The sequence below is a fragment of the Danio rerio genome, chromosome 12 (assembly GCF_052040795.2).
Source record: "Danio rerio strain M-AB ecotype USA chromosome 12, GRCz13ab, whole genome shotgun sequence".
NCBI lineage: Eukaryota > Metazoa > Chordata > Actinopteri > Cypriniformes > Danionidae > Danio > Danio rerio.
The window spans coordinates 21514797-21532877 of NC_141032.1; the positions used below are offsets into that span (position 1 = coordinate 21514797).

Consider the following 18081-nt stretch of genomic DNA (forward strand, 5'->3'; position numbering starts at 1 on the left):
TTGTAATTGTACTGTTGAGTATCAGTTGGCACCATTAACAGTTAGATAGGCCTGTGCAAAAAAAGTTTAGTTTCTGGATTTTACATGGAGTATAACAGTAAATTAAAGTGTGAGTATGTGTGTCTGAGTGTGTATGAGTGTCCACTTACCTTGATGTGTCTGAGAAAATTAAAATATGCATCTTAGCTCTCAGGACTACATGGAGTAAACAAAAACAAAGACTGTATTCATCAAATGTGGTTTTAATGGGGAAGTCAAAGGGGAAAAAAAACAACCACCAACAGAAAAGTAGGGTAAAAAATTATTATTTTTTAGCAATGCAACAAATCAATGTTGTTTCTAATTGTTCACATCTCCAAGACTTTGATAAAAGGTGAAAAAAAATCCAGTCCACAAACACTTTTTATATTGAAAATATGTGATTTGTGTGTTGTTTTATTCACAAAATCATTTGAAAACTTGGCTATTAAAGAGTTAAAATGCTGTAATTTTTAAAAATCATTTAGTAGTTTTGATCTGAAACTGAAAATTAATCACGACTGAGGTGAATTAACAGATTTATGCAAAAGAAAAAAAATATTTATTTGATATTTTAACAGCGGTTAAATTCACTAGATGTTTTTATCCCGAACATAACAAAAGGGTAGGGAATTTGAACAGTGCACAAGGGTTAACTAAAAAGAATAATACATTTATTTTGGCGATTCTCAAATAAATATTTTCTAAACATATTTAGGTTAACTTTTTATTTCAGTTTAAGTTTAAAATGACAACTACAGACCCACAAACCTTTAAACACTAGTGAGTGTCTATTTGATCATCCAATGAGTTGTCGAGACACGGGTTTGAAGACCTGTTAAACACAAATATAACACAGCAAAATCTGACTTCCTTTGGTTTCAGTCTGACACGCTTTACATAAGCTATTTATATATAAGCTTATTCTGAAGCTTGACATTCAAAAACGCCACATTTGAACCGTGATCACACTTGTTAAAGCATTTCAAGGCTGATGTTGTTCAGAGCTTTTTTTTAATGAAAACTTTATTGCTGTCATAACATACAATGCTCTTTTGTAAATTTCTTGTGCAAAGCTGCACACAGGTAAATTATGTACATATTATATTGTGATTAAGGGAATGGAGAGGTCAACCCCTCTGTCATAATAAACAAAATTCAAAGAAAATTTAAATCAATATTTAATACATTTCATAATACATTGATAAACGTTGGTGACCATCGTATAATATACCTGAATACTGTGTTGAGCTGAAGATATTTATCATGTAATAAAGTAAAAAAAAAAAAAAAAAAACAATATGCTGGTTATGTTTTGTTTCTTATGAGAAAGCATAAACGCACATCACAGCTTTTTGCGTCACAGTGATATAGATCTTGTCTGGTTGGTTTCTCAGGAAATGTGTTGAAAAAAAACTGTCACACAAGGTCAGCCACAAAATGAACTATTAAACTACATGCTTGTGTTCTGCATATATACAAGTTAGCCAGCAGGTATATGTGGGTACTTCTACATGGATCACTGTATACTATGTAAAATAGAAGTTTGCTTGAATTCTAAATAATTGCAATATAATAATCTGAATGGCGTATTGTTACCATTTTATAGCTAACTGTGCTTATTGTGCATTATTGTGGCAGATTCTATTTCCCTGCATGATGAAAAGGCTGACAAAATTGTAAATGCTAATAATCATTTTCCATCTTTGTCCAATATTAGCTAAATGTCTTTGGAGATCTACTCCTATAACTGTTTTTTTCCTGTTCTGCCTGTTTTGTACAGTATGTGGAAAAAAAACATCAACAAGATTTTGTGTAAATGACAATCCACTACTTGTCATTTTTCCCATTGCATATTTGAAAATTGTTGTTAACTAAACATTTAAAAAGTGTGACTTTCTTAAGTGGAACATAAAAAATAAAAGTTTAAGCTTACTATTATTGTTGCTTTTTGCCATATAATGAACCTAAATGAGAACTGGGCCTGTCAAACTTATAACTGACAAAAACGTTAAACAAAATAATCCACAAACTCAGGGTTGAACTCCAACTCTTCTTGAGTCGTATCATAATTTGCACGAGGAACAGACCAAATTTCCAGCCGATTTGAATGTTATCACCCGATTGAATTTGCGTTATCAGTGGTTATCAGATGATAGATATGGGTCAGTAGGGGCCTTCTGCATCTACTGGTAGGCTCAGGAGGCTGTTATCTTTCATCCACATGGTTAATCAGCTATAGATCACATACGGCTGCAGCTGGAAGTTAACAAGAATTATTTATATTATTTATAAAATTTCCCTACCCCAACTCTAAACCCATCTGTCACAGTACTGTAAAAACAGATGTGATCTGGAGTCTTCTCTATCCGTATAGCTGATTAACCATATGGATGGATGGTGTAGAAAGCCCCCACTAGCCCATATCTATCAGCTGATAACCACTGATAACGCTCATTCAATCCAGTGATAACATTCGAATTGAGAAAAATTTCATTACATTTAAATTACAAAATGTATTTGTTATTCATTTAACTACTTAACTCAACCTAACTGACTGACAAAAAGATGACGTTATTCAAAATATCATGCCTTTTGTTCCAAAGAAAGAAAGTCATGGGATTTTGAAACGACAGGGTGAGTAAAACAATAATTAATAATCTTGAATTGTGTTAATGATTTGAAAATTCTGATCCTGGTTATTCTAACTGAAAATGGGGTAACATTTTATAATTACAGTACATGAATAATAATGTGTTAATGTGAAAACTAAACATGACTTTTTTATAAACTAATGATGAGTTAAGGCATGCACTAATCATGTGTGAAAAACGACTACCTTAATTACTTGTTAGTACATGTTGTAATTAATGTATTAATTACCATTTCCGTTTAAGCTTAATGTGATCAACATTAACTCATAAGCTGTTAATGTAAAATTATGTCATGACTTTACTTGAAGGGGAACATCATCATTAACCCCTCCTCAACTACTCATGATCTCCTGTGTGTAAACTGTTCACGTTGATGTTGACTGAACACTTTTCTGTTGTTATTCAGTGTAAACATACTGGATGTACATACATAAGATGTTCATAAGCAGTTAAGAATGGGTTAATGATGATGTTCCCCTACAAGTAAAGTCATGAAATAATTTTACATTAACATATCATGAGTTCATGATGCTTCAATTGAGCATAAACTAATGTGGTAATTGACACATTAATTAACAAACCATTATTTACTAACAAGTAGTTAAGATTAAGCTGTTTTTCACACATCAACTCATTTGACTCATGTTGTAAAGTTAGTTCAAGTATAGCGCACGCATTAACTCATCATTAGTTCATAATAAAGAAATATTTAGTTTACATATTAACACATCATTATTCATGTACTGGTATTGTACAGTATTACCGAAAATGTCAGAAATCTTGTTAAAATAATTGTAATAATAATAAAGCACTAATTTTATGATACCTTCATAGTATCAATATACAGTTGAAGTCAGAATTATTAGCCTCCCTTTGATTTTTTTTTTTATATTTCCCAAATGATGTTTAACAGAGCAAGAAAATTTGCACAGTAAGTCTGATAATATTTTTTCTTCTGAAAAAAGTCTTATTTGTTTTATTTCGCTAGAATAAAAAGCAGTTTTGAATTTTTTAAAAAACATTTTAGGGGCAAAATTGTTAGCCCCTTTAAGCTATATTTTTTTCTGATAGTCTAACTTGCCTAATTACCCTAACATGCCTAAATAACCTAATTAACCTAGTTAAGCCTTTAAATGTCACTTTAAGCTGTATAGAAGTGTCTTGAAAAGTATCTAGTCAAATATTATTTACTGTCATCATGGCAAAGATAAAATAAATCAGTTATTAAAAATGAGTTATTTAAAACTATTATGTTTAGCAATGTGTTGAAAAAATCTTCTTTACCTTCCAAAATTGGAGAAAAAAACAAAACAAATCTAAGCTAATTATTCAGGGGGGCTAATAATTCTGACTTCAACTGTATATTTTGACCCAGTCTTTACTCCCTTTATAACAAAAAAAGTTCCACAGAAGAAATAGAATTTTGACATGACAGTAAATAAATGAGGACGTCTTTTTCAACTCTGATTGAAGTATCCTTTTAAAAGTGCTGTGTGAATTCGACTTCTCATAATGTTAGACCTTAATCTCCTCATCCTCATCAGGATAGCAGTATGGTGCTCTCCTGTGAGAGTTGTTGGTGTTTGTATTCCTGAGTCCTCCACTCCCGTAATGACGTGCCAGCACATCAGCGGCCCTCTGGAAACTCTCTGGCTCCATGCCACGATCCTCAATAGGGAATGAGCGTAACTGATCACCCGTTGTCGATTTTTTAGGTGACTCATCATTCACAAAGTCTGAATTCTTCCATTCGCCTCCATATAGGCGAGTCCGACCGTCATCGTCTTCTCTCAGCAGGGAATCAACCAATGAAGTAGTTGCGTCCGAATCAGAGTTATACTCAACGGATTGTGCTTTTTCACTGATGGTATCAGGCTTCTCACACATAGGGCTGTCAATCAAAGCAAAAACTTCAGACATGAGGGAAGGGCCCAGATCAAGAGTGAAGGAGTTCATGGAGTCGGAGGGACTGATGGAGTCTGAACAAGGTAAGGATGGGATGTTTGTGTCCGTCAGCGAGCCTCGGTGGATTTCAGTAGGGCAGGCTGATGGAGAACTACCCTGGGCTGGACGCTCAGTGCGGGACAGTCTTGGCAATGTCACGAAGCCAGACTCCAAACCTGCAAAACAAAGAAAAACAAACCGCTTGAGTTTGACCAATAGAGGGCAGTAAGGACCAGCACATCACATTTAGCGCTTCCCAACTTCAACATAAGCAAAAGTAACAAATCATTTCTGCCATGTGGTTGGACTAGATGCATTTAAAGAGATAGTTACTCTAGCCCAATGTTTTTGTGTGTGAACTATGAAAGTTAACGAGGTCCAGATGTTATTTTAGACTCTTGACTTTCAATGTATGGACATAAATCCTGTGTTCTACAGAGTAATTTACATAATTATGTGAATAAATCACAACAGAATTTTCATTTTAGGTGAACTATCCCTTTAAAATGTGTTACACTGGCCACATTAAGCTCTTTAAAATGGATAGTTCACTCAAAAATGTAATATCTGCCACATTTATATTCTTTCTTCTGCTGAAGGAAGTTATTTTGAAGAATGTTGTTTGCCCATTGACTTTCATAGCGATTTTGTTCTATTGAGGGAGTCAATGGGGGTACCATAAACCAGCATTTTAAAAAATATCTTATTTTGTGTTCAACAAAAGAAACACATAAAGGTTTAAAACCACATGAGAGAGAGTAAACGATGAGGTAAATTCCATTTTAGGGTGAACATTTTCATTAAAATAAGCAGCGAATACAATTTACAGGAAAATATTTCGCTGATCCAGAAAACCTTCACATAACTGAATTCAGGGCTCTAAAATGGGATGTTTGCTCAGCACTAAAACATCTCATTCATTGCTCCCAGTCAGAATAGCTTTGGCATTAGGTCATCTGAAGTAAACCCTTAGTTTGCATACTAATACTTTCCATATATTGATAATTAAACTTATTATCAGACTGTTTGGTTTGGAACAGAGTTTATGAGCGTGTGGAGGTTTGTTTGTGAACAGGCTCTCCCGTGGAGCAGTCAGTGAGGCATGTTTGAGGTATTTGAATGGGTGAGGCAGATGCTGATCACTGAACTGTAAAGTCTGGCTCGAAGAAGTCTGGGATTGCCACAGGTGTTTAGATGGTTTATAAAAGACCTTGTGTTTGTCTAAAAGAGAGTAAAGTTAGCAAACAAATATATTTGATTCAGACAAAACATGTCTGAAATACGTCTAAAAGTTTGAAGTCGGTAAGGTTTTTTCATCAATAATATCATATATCCTCTTTTATCTGCAGCTCCCACACACCCTTGACTAGTCAAATTCTTCCTTTTTATCGTATTTTTTTTAATAAATCTTAAAATCATTATCAGAAATGTCTAGCTTTCTAGATTCAAGCCTTTATGCAAAGTGATCTTCAGAAATGGCAAAATTTATTGATTTAATTTTTTTCAACGATTTATTTTTGGAGTGTTTGTTGTTATTTCCACCCGAAGTTACTACTTCGTCATCGTCTTCATCAGGGCCGTCCTCAGATGCCATGGCATCGTTTCTTCACCCCCAGAATATTCATCTTCATTTCTGATCTTTTTCTTATCTTTCTTGACACCTTTGCGTGACATTTAACTTTCCTATACTTTTATATTTGTGGTGCTTGATTTTAAATACAGTTCTGGTTGGTATTGTAGGATTAATTGCAAACTAACAGCAGAACTAAAAAGTTGCGACCTCTCCACAACCGGAAGTTTCAGAATTATTATTTTGTGTTTGTTATTAAGATATAGATATTGACAGCAAGTGAAGTTGGATAGAAAGAGGGAGATGTTATCGAAAGTTGGGTGAGTTGGGACTCAAACTTGAGACGCAGCCTAGTTTCACTATATGCTGGCACACTGACCACTAGGCTATCAAAAATGACACTCAATTTAATCAAATTTAATTATTCCAAAGAGACATTAGCTACTGGTTTGGTATGCATAATGTAGCCCTTTTACATGTTTTTGGTGGATCCATCTGAATGGGGATCATTCTGACTATGCTGTCACCTGAACACAGATTGTTTTTTTTTTTTTTCAGATTTTAGTCCATCTTGGTTATTTAAACACCCTAAAATGGTTCACACTGATTTGTAAACAAATTACACATCAACATCTAGCAAATGATGTAGTATAAAACATTCAAACTATAACAAGACTGTTCATGACTATCTACTTTTCCTACTAACCCTAACCCTAATAGGAACACTTCACTTTTTTGGAAATAAGCTCATTTTAAAGTCCCCAGGTCCATCTTGAATCTTCTGGGTATAGAGGAAGCATGTTTAGCTTAGCATAAATCATTGAATTATGCAGCGTTTGAAAAAGGGATGCTAATAGTCTAATCCAATTCAATGATTTATGCTAAACTAAAAAGTTTGAATGGTTAAATGCTTTTTAAAAATGGTATAACTCAACAGTTTTCTGTAAAATGAGCCGATTTAAAAAAATTGGAGTGTTTTAAAAAGTTTAGAACCCAATTCAACCATGTACACAAGTGTATACACACTGCATTTGAAAGTGGTAGACTCACCATACAGGTAAGTGGAGTTCTCTGGTGTTTTGGGTGAACTAGGGAAGAGCACTTTCACAGGACAGCCATTGGGTGAGTCCACGTCCAGCCGAGGGAGGGAAATGGCATTCTTTATGATTGGAGAAACGGCTGGAGGTGGGGGTGAAAGGTCTTTGGAGCCACCACGGGGCCTGTCGGGAGTCTTGCGGACATGGCGAAGCGTGCGGGTGAAGAATCCCTCATTCTTCTCTGAGGTGGAGGATTCTGCGTCTGCATTATTTCCTGCTCCACCATGGTTGCTCAGGAATGAGGTATCACCGAACACATCCCCTCCACGGCCCACATGCATGGTGTGGCGGAAATCCCCCAAAGGGGGGCTGATCATTTCTGGGGTGAGGTCACCTTTAAAACGACGCTTTCCTGAGGAATGGGAAACCAGGCCCTTCAGGCCAGACAACTTGCCCAAATTCATGGCTTCTCCTGGTTCAAATCGTAAGTTTCCAAAGGAGGTTAAAAAAAATCCACAGCAATTATTTTGAAAAAGGCGAGAACAGCATAAGAAAGCAAATTATACACGTATCAAGCTTCAAAATCTCTCAGCAGAATAAAAACCGCAGTTGAGTGGAAAGTTTCTCCAAAGGCAGACACATTCAGCTATGTCCCGTTTTGGCCATCGGTCTTTGTTCATATCCAGAAAGATTCGGTGAAGATAAATGCGAGCTGAAAATATGCATGACTCCAATTCCTGAAAACCTCGGCTGCATATGTGGTCAAAGATTCTGGGCTTCACAGTTGTTCTGGGTTTGTGCTTCTGAAAAAAAATCAGTTCAGAAATAAATTCAGCTCTAGCTGCAGATATCCCTGTGGTTTAAGACTAAAACCATGTGCTTCTCCTTTAGAAAAGCCAAGAGAAATAGCAAAATGTCTGTAAATAATGCAATGGTTGCTGAATAAGATTCAAATATGCCTGTTCTATAAAAATGTGATAATATGAAGTTTTTAATCCATCTTTTTATAATTATTGAGTGCAGTGCCCTTTAAATACTTCAATTCGGCTTTGACTCTTTAGTCATTCACTTGCACCGTACAGCATTTCGGTCATTCACTTGAAGGGTATCTTGTTACAAAAGTATGCGTATTTACCAGAGCATTTCTCCAGTGCCAGAACGTAAAAGCAAAGAGACACTGAGGCTGCATTTCACAATGGCAGGAAGTTTAAAAAAGAAAGACATTTTTAAAAAAATAAACTACATCAAAAATCTAAACAAAACCGCAAATAAATAAATAAATGAAAGAAAAGAAAAAAAAGGATGATTCCTTTAACCTAAAATAAAAAATAGCCCAATGGTTAAAAAGTGATTCATAATTTAATTTATCAAGGACTTTTTAAGTATTCTTATAAGTTAATAAGTTAAATTATAAGTTGGAAGTAAACTATTATCACTGTTCTCGTATTCTAGTGTACTACTCGGATTTAAATTGGCCCACTTTGTTAATTAAAGTATACTTTTAAGTTTATACATTTTTGCAGTTTACAGCAGTTTTTGTACTGCGACTACTAATCGTTTACTATTACTTTGTTTTTGTATATTATAATTATATAATAACTGGTTAAATGCATGTACACTTAAATATATGCTCAAAATACTAGTTTCACTGCAAGTGTATCTTTCTATGAGTAAAATTAATACACTTATAGTATATCTTTATATATATATATATATATATATATATATATATATATATATATAATTTTAAGTATTTATACTAAATATTTTTTGTTTTTATATAAATTGTTTAATGATGCATATATATTGAACAGTACTTGAAGCATATTCATATATATACACTGCAAGTAAAGGGCAAATTATACTTGTACTATTTTTTTATCAATATAACATTAAAATTAGACAGAAAATACGACTTGTTTTTAAAATAAGAAAGTTTTTTTCATCATACATTTTTAGTTTAAAAGAAAAGCAAGCTTAAATAATCCTCTTTTTTGTAAGGTAAACAAGGAGTGAAGTCCAATGTCTCATTCCATCAAACCACAACAAACTTTGCTTTGGCTGAGTTGCACATTTCACGCTAAATTGCAACCAAACTATGTGTGATAAGCACAAGTAATCCAGCCAAACCCTTTACCTGATTAGTGTCAGGTCATAAATCATATCAAACCTGCTGTTTGAGCACTAAAATGTAATATTGACTACTTAAAGCAACATACCTTCCTTTCTGTATAATCAATGTGACCGCATGCTTGTCCAGACCAAGTTCATTTGGTGACCTCTGACCTGCACCCCGCTGGAGTGTGAGGCGGCAGGGAGGTTTGTTGCTTTATCCCTGCGTGCGTTTTCTCCACATGCTCCTCTACTCCCAGCAGCCTCTGCTCCTGAGCCTTTGTTTTTTAAGGTACTCAAATCCAGCGGTCCACTCGCCAGGAATCCCCCGAGGGAGATAAAGGGGCTTTAAAAGCCAATAAATAAATTAAATGTAATAATCTGGGCAATAGTGCAGCTTGACGGAGGCTCCTTAAGGATTGGTTATGTTCAGGATTAGCCCCTAATCCCTCTTGCCTTCCTTCCTTCACCCCCAAATCTCCCCCGCTGCTGGCTTGAGTCCACTTAGATGTCCTGCTTTGAAGAGGTTCTTGTAAAATCAACAAACGTCCTGTGTGAGAGAACGAAACAGGTGGATGTTTAACACAGATCTGGATCAGAGCAGGCCAAAAATCCCAAATCCAGCCCATATTTCAGAATGACAGCATTGAGTTTGATCCTCTTTTTCTTGGTATTTTGGATTTTCACGTGAATTATTTTTTAAAAGTATTTATATACAATTCATATACTTTTACAAAAAATTATGGTACCTGTCATTCATTCATTCATTTTCCTTCTGTTTAGTCCCTTATTTATCAGGAGTTGCCACAGCAGAATGAACCGCCAACTCCAGCATAAATTTTAAGCAGCGGATGAGCCGCAACACCCATACACTTTTACATTCACACATATGGCCAATTTTGTTTACCCAATTCACCTACAGCGCATGTCTTTGGACTGTGAGGGAAACAGGAGCACCCAGAGGAAACCTGCACCAACACAGGGAGAACATGCAAACCCCACACAGAAATGCCAACTGGCCCAGCCAGGATTTGAAGCAACAACAGTCTTGCTGTTAGGTGACAGTGCTAATGATTACAATGTCGCCTTGTTTTAAGTATTTATGTACTGTTACATAAAATTACAGTACCGGTCAAATGTTTGGAAAATGTATGCTTTTATGCTCTCCTAGACTGCAATTATTGATCAAAAATCTCGTTAAAACATAATCTTTTTTATTTTTCAACAGTCACTAATACTATACTCAAGTCTTGTTGTACTTGTTAGTGTTGCAAAGAGGCAAAAAAATACTTAATCATTTCTGGTTAAAATTAAAAAAAAACTTCCCAGAAAGTTTCCTCAGGAGCTTCATCTGGAAAATTTGCCAATTTGGATTTTAACCAGGAATTTAGAGAAATTTATGGTGATAAACAGGAAGGAGTTCAAAGCATACAATTTATGTATTCAAAATGTGCATATGCAAACATAAACATTTTGTTTCTAATATAGATAACGTGCTAAATTTAGCATATCTGATTTACTGGCTGGCCACAACTGTTTTTTAATAACTAGTTTTATTAGGGGTTTAGCGTTACGGTATAGGACAGTAAAGTTGAGAGAGGAAAGTGTGGGAAGCAGAGAGAGGGAAACAGGATTGGACCTTAAACCGCGAATCAAACTTGTGTCGCCGTGAGCACCTCAGCGATATTTATGTCATCATGTTTAACCACTAGGCTATTCACGCCAACAAGCTATTTGCCCAAGTATTATCAAAATCTATTTAAACTGATGTAACATTTGGACTCAACTGCAGAAATATTGTGTCTATTGCTGTGGAACCTGAACAAAAGGGGGAAACCCCTCTTCCTATCCGAGTTCATGAGAATGTGGAGGGTAAAAATTGAATTGAAATTGCATTAAATCATAAGTCATTTTAACCAAGATTATGCTGCAAGATTTTTTTCCAGCTATATTTAACTGTATTTCTTGCTTTATGCTAATCTGCAGTATTGTAAATTCTCAGTTAATTCCCATGGAAAGTTTCCATTTTTAATGTTGCAGCCTTAATCACAATATCATTCAGATATGCGGATATGCTTCAACAGCATAATAATGAAAACTATTATTAATGAACAGGGATCCCAAATAATGAATAATATAAAATTAAACAACTTTGCCATCACAAGAATAAGTGTCCTTTAAAAAAATGAATCAAATCGAAAAGGGGTTTTAAAATGATGATTTTTCCCTGAATAAATACAGCCTACTGTACTGTATGTATAAGCAAATGTGAAAACAATAGGAATTTTTATTATTATTAAGAAACCATTAACCAGTAGAGTAATTAATATCAACTAATATTAATGTCACTTTAAAAAAGTATTAGTACTAGGTCAACATCGTATCAACCATGGGATCCAAATGGATTTAGGGAACATTGTTCTTAAAGGTAATTATATATTGCCGCATCTTCTGAGAAACTGTCCTATAATGTGCTAAACATAACATAACCAACTATTCCTCTGACATTCAGCAGAGCTCCTGTGGCCTCCTGACATGACAAACGGCAATAAACCAAAACACACTGTCACATAATTCTTGCAGCTGTTTCGAGTGGATGAAACAATGCCATTATTTCTGTGGAAATGGCTGTGCATTGTTTGAAAGTAGGAGATGCTCACGTCAACCCGTAAACCGCAGATTAATAGAAGCCGTGTGTGTAAATGCATTCCTGGGGGAAACATCTCTGTCTATTACAGACATCCACTACAGTACCCATATCCCAGATTGGAAACATGTTTTTTTTTTCTCTCTCTTCTTTCTTTTTGTGGGACTGGCGGCTTTTCTTCATGTGGGCATAAAAGCTGATCTGTCTGATCTTTGCTTTTTGCAGCCGTCCACTCTAGATTCATATGATGTCATTAAAACAAGTGAACTGACCATCAATCACACTGAGCATTTATTATTTGAACTAAAAAATTGCGTTTCTTAAAGGAATAGTTTACCCAAAAATAGATATTCTATCATCATTTACTCACTGCCAAGCTGTTGAACACAAAAGAAGATATTTCGAGGAATGTTGGTAACCAAACAGATTGAAGACTTTTATAGCCTAGTAAAGTTTCTTTACTATGGAAGTCAATGAAGACCACCAACTCTTTAAATACAAGAGCAAATTTAGTTTTGGAACAGCTTGGAGGAGAGGAAATGATGTCAGGGTTTTTATTCCAGAGAGAACTATCTGAAATATTTCCCTCTTTCCCTGTTCGGCTAGGCTACACTATAACTTAGCTAACTAGATGAACAAACATTCGAGATAAGGCCTCATTTTTCCTTTTCACCCAATGCCCTCAATGTTTTTCTGGCATTTGAAGGGGTCTAATAAAAAAGTGACTGCTTAGGCGTAAATCTTGATTACAGAAATACACTCATTTCATCATCTGAACATATCCTATTTTTACTCAAAGCACTCAGCATGACTGTCTGGCAGACTTGAGTCCATGATGGAAAATACCAGCAGTGCAAACATAATCTCAGAGGTTTTATGTGAGAAAATACAGTATACTGCAACTGGCTGAGTCTGTTTATTCATCTTTATCATCTTATTTGCACTTCTTTATCTTTAATTAGGTCTTAATGCTATTTACACTACAAAAAATCCTGCTTGCCTTAAATGTTTCACCTGAATCAAATTAATTTTATGAGTCTATTGAATTTATACTCTGTTAAACTGACTTACAACAACTTGTGCAACATAAAATAAAGTTAGAACATGACTAATTTAGTTTAATAAGTTACAATGACCTAAAAACATATGCTGTCTGGAGTAACTGATCGTTTCATTTTTTACAGTGTACATGAACTACTGAACTATACACATGCATACATTTTAAACCAACAAGTATTAAATATCATTTTTCTTATAATTAGAGTAACTCAAACCCAGATGAAAACAAACTACGTTTTTATTATTGAAAAAGAGTAGTAAATATGTATTTGGCACATTGATTACTATTTGTATATATTTGTGTTTTACAAAGTATCATGGTTAAACTATTTAGTGCAGCAAAACCACGGTGAATTACTGTGTATTAACAGTTTTTGGTATTTCATCTGTAGTAAAAAATAAGGATTCATTTTTGTGAGAGAACATATGAGACAGGGACAGATCAATGTTAATGTCACTATGTTAATATTAACATTAACGTAGTTAATGTTAATGTCACTGTATTTCACTATACAGTCCAGAGATCCTGTCATTGTGTGAACTTTGGATATCATTGCTTCATAAAAATTGTCCCTCAATTTTTCACTTAAAAGGTTGCAAAAAAGTGAATGACTTGCTGTTGCTTGCAAAACCGAATCCTGAATAAAGTTACGTGAACTTAAAATCTAAGTTATGATGACTCAAAACCCTTATTTGTCTGCGCTCATAACGGATATGAAGTGCAAGTATGCGGTGGCGCGCGCAGACTAATTTTACAGCAGCAGAGATTAGGTTTCATCCGTCGTGCACGCACAATAAGCAATAACACACAACTAGTCTCACGTCTTGATCAAATTAGCACTCGTTATGCGGTTATAGCACACACTACTCGCAAATTTAAATTAGTTGATTCAATTTAAAATAGGGAGACAAAAAGTAATCTGTCGTTAATGTGACAATTCAGTACAGTAAATCAATAAAACTCACTCTTTGGGTAGATGAAAAATCGTTTCTCGTGCCCCAAAAACCCCCGACTGAGATTTATCTGAACAAAAGGTAAGATCCAGCAATCCAGCGTGAAACTTTCCTCCTTTGTACAGTGTTGAGTTTGAGAAGCAGCGGTCAGTGTGTGGAGCTCCGTCAGTCTCGAGCTGCTGGAAGCGCGTTTGGTCAGAGCAGAATCTGGGGGCGGGTTTTCTGAAGACTTTCTGGACAAGATCCATGTTCTCAATATGTGTCCAGTGCCACGACTCTCGGTCGAAGAAACTCTTGAATCAGTATTCTGACATTTTATTGCATTTAAATTGACAAGGATTCATGTGTTATAGTCTTTCCAAAGTTTTAACTTCAGTTACAGAGGTTGGACTGAAACGCCTGCTTGTAAACAGCAGTAATTCATTAGTATGGTGTAGGGCCTCCTTTTGCGACCAATTCAGCATCAATTCCTCTTGGGAATGACAGATACATGTCCTGCACAGTGGTCAGAGGTATTTTGCGCCTTTTATGCAGAATAGTGGCCATGTCAAAACGTTTCCTGACTCATTCCTCCAAAACACCCCAAAGTGGCTCTATAATATTTTGTTCTGGTGACTGTGCAGGCCATGGGAGATGTCATGGGAACTTCACATTCATGTTCATCAAACCACTCTGTGACTAGTCTTGCTGTGTATTGATGCATCATTAAAACCGTTCATTAAACAGTCTAGATTGTACGCTTCTTTGGGGCTTTTCCACATCGTAACTCTACCAAATGTGTAAAAGAGAGTGAAGGTGGACTCATCAGAGAGCAATACATTTTTTACATTGTCCACAGCCCATGATGTCTCTGTTGGCACCATTGAAATTGATATTTTGCACTGGCACAAGTGACCAAAAGGTTTGGCTATAGCAGCCCAGCCATGTATGACCCTGTCGATGCACCCGATGAACAGATTTGGTGGAAACAGGAGAGTTGAAGTGCACATTTAATTCTGCAGTGAGTTGGTTTAATGTTATTTGGATACAATCTGGGTTAGTTCCTGGATATGCCTTTTAGACAGCTTAATCTTACGGAAATCTTACTGTTATATATGATGTGGTATGTTAATTTTAGATAGTAATATATTGTAGGTTTGACTTTTTTTTGAATCTGCTAAAGAATGTGTGATGTGTTGTATACTAATTTAAAGTACATGTGAAAATCACACTTTTGCTAAAACATTTACTAACCTGTAAAGAGGGAAGTTTTGGATCGTTTAACAAAAAAAATTCCGTTTTGTATTGCAATCCATTTAAACATTTTGGTACGTGTGAAAATGTAGACTTTGTATTGTTCTTACATAAATTATAGCCTATCTTTGTTTCTCACACACTCCCCCTGTCAATATCTTTGTCACTATCACGCTTCTTTTCTTACCAACCTGTATTAGATACGGTATTTGATATTTTCTAACACACTTAGTTCCGTTCCAAGCGATCCCTTTTTATACAAATAATTGTAACAGCAAAGCAGGAATCCTGAGTAGGCTTTCAGTTGAAATTCCGATCAGTTTGTTATTATTGTCAATTTGTGTTTTTATATTCCAAATATGGCAAAAAAATCTATGGAAATTGCAATTAGTCTGTTTTCAAACTGTTGTTAGCTGCTTTGTTAGCATGCGACAAAAGTGCTGTAAATGTATTGCTTTTTGCTGCTTGTAGAGAATGAATGAGAAAAGTGTTTAAGAATTTTCAACAATGTTTATGGCACACATTTTTTTTGTGAAAGCAACAATTTAAAAAAATTGAGCTTGTGGTTTCAGTGCTGCACATTGCTTGTTAGCGGTGGAAAAACAGTAATCTAATCATTAAAATGTCAAATAAATGTATATATAATATATGTTAAATATTTTATATAAACACTTAATAATAGTAATATCTTATTTTATTTGCTAAAAAACCCTCAGTTTTACAGGTTTTGAATATATTTATATTTAATTTAAGAAAGTCGGAATCAACAGTTATGGAAGATAACAGCATGATGATCACACACTTCAGTGAATTACAGCTACATCCATGTTTAGAGTGTTGCATATTTTATTTATGATCAAATTGCTTGAACGCTGTCTTTTCCATGCAAATTCATAAGCATGGATCACAGATGTGCTATGTCAGATAATGTAATTATTATAATCGAAATATGACACGTTACTTGGTATTAGAAAAGAAACTTTAAAAGGGATAAAAGAATAAGTGGGCGCAAAGAGTAGGACTTTCGCCTTACAGCAAGACAGTTGCTGGTTTGAGCCTCAGCTGGATCAACTGGCATTTCTGTGTGGAGTTTGCATGTTCTCCACGTGTTCGCGTGGGTTTCCTCCGGGTGCTCTGGTTTCCCCCACAGTCCAAAGACATGCGGTACAGGTGAATTGGTAGGCTGAATTGTCCTAAGTATATGTGTGTGACTGAGTGTGTATGGATGTTTCCCAGGAATGGGTTGCAGCTGGAAGGGCATCCGCTGCGTAAAACATATGCTGGATAAGTTGGTGGTTCATTCCACTGTGGCGACTCCAGATTAATAAAGGGACTAAGCCGAACAGAAAATGAATGAAAAGAATTAGTGATGAAAATGACTAATGTGTGAATATGTAATCCATCTGTAATCTGATCTTGAGGATGTTAAAATGAAATACAATCTAAATCTGAGAACTGAGTTTTCTGAATCTGAACATATAGTTCAGTCTACATTGTATCCTAATCAGTTATATCCAGCACTCTTGCTAAAATCATTTTGAAATGACATGACCATCCTGTTTACATTCATGCCATGTCGCAACTACTATAATTATGAGATAATTGATATATATATAGTCCAAGAATATGAACAACTCTGAACTTGAAATTGTTGTAATCATGACATAAAGTGATAACAGCATTTATGCCACTTGTTTTCAAACCTTAAATATGAAAATAATATGTTATACTGTAAATGGTTGTGATTATTTGCGGGTGGAAATCTTATTTATAGTTGAAATTTATATTATCAACTCAAAAACCTACAATGCTTTTGATTTAAAAATCATGTGTTTTATTGAATATACTATTATATCACATATATCAAATATATTATTTATTACTATATTATTACATTAAATTAATATATTAAGCGACACGGTGGGTCAATTTGGGCTGTCACCCTTACAGCGAGAAGTCTGAGTCCCGGCTGGGCCAGATTCCTCCACATGCTCTGGTTTCCCCCACAGTCCAAAGAAATACACTATAGGTGAATTGAGTAAACTAAACTGGCCGTAGTGTATGATTTTGAATTAGTGTTTAGGGATGTTTCCCAGTACTGGGTTGCAGCTGGAAGGGCAGCCGCTGTGTAAAACAAGTGCTGGATAAGTTGGCCGTTCATTTTGCTGTGGCAACCCCAGACGAATAAAGAGACTAAACTAAAGGAAAATATATGAATTATTAGATTAAATATATTATTGTATCAGTTCATTATCAAAGCATAAGTCAAGTTTTAGATTTTCAAATTGAAATAATGCATCCCTGTCTGAGAATGTTTGCTTTCAGCAGGGATTGCATAGACTGTAAAAGGGCCTGTGATCAAAGTCTGGATGGCTTTCGTTCTGGTGTCACCATTGGGTCAAAATAATTCATAACCCAGAGCAGTGTTGTTGATGTAAGCAGATCAGTAGATCAATGAACGTCCGACAGTTTGTATCCAAGAGCTATGCAGGAGCATCAGTGGGAAATCGATTGTGATTCAGAGCAGTCCTCTGATGTATCGAGAGAGAAAATAGACCGGAATAACACGCTGATCCATTCAAAACCACTGCTGCAGCTATTAGGAATGAGAGATGGATTGGTGAAAAAAGTCATTTGGGCAGATGAAGTTTCTAAAGTCTTCATGGATTATAAAAGAGTCAATATATCATGGAAACGACTGCATGAGCTGCATTTAATATAAGCAGCTACAATCATTTTGACAGCGTGGTTCTGTTTGTTTGTCAAGATCCTCTCTCTATCACATATCTTTACATCTTTTTTCTGTGTTTTTCTCTCTGCTCTTTCATTGTCCCATCAGCTGCTCTATCTTGT

At 35.3% G+C, this 18081-nt stretch overlaps 1 protein-coding gene across 3 annotated transcripts; it reads right to left on the minus strand.

Annotated features, from left to right (window-relative positions):
* Window positions 1–230: 230 nt before the first annotated feature.
* On the minus strand, window positions 231–14168 carry cdc42ep1a (CDC42 effector protein (Rho GTPase binding) 1a). Of its 3 annotated transcripts, none has more exons than XR_015504043.1 (5): window positions 14008–14168; window positions 9443–9885; window positions 7237–8026; window positions 3443–4792; window positions 231–2772 (listed from the first exon to the last, which is right to left on the minus strand). XR_015504043.1 is itself a non-coding variant. In XM_087276209.1 (4 exons), the coding sequence occupies exons 3-4, from the start codon at window positions 7685–7687 to the stop codon at window positions 4188–4190; spliced, it is 1056 nt and encodes a 351-aa protein (XP_087132335.1). In that variant the 5' UTR covers window positions 7688–8026; window positions 9443–9885; window positions 14008–14168; the 3' UTR covers window positions 2153–4187. The 3 variants fall into 3 exon arrangements, 1 of the variants encoding a protein (XP_087132335.1); XR_015504044.1 differs by lacking the exon at window positions 231–2772 and having other exon boundaries at window positions 3567–4019; window positions 4135–4792; XM_087276209.1 differs by having other exon boundaries at window positions 2153–4792.
* Window positions 14169–18081: the final 3913 nt, after the last annotated feature.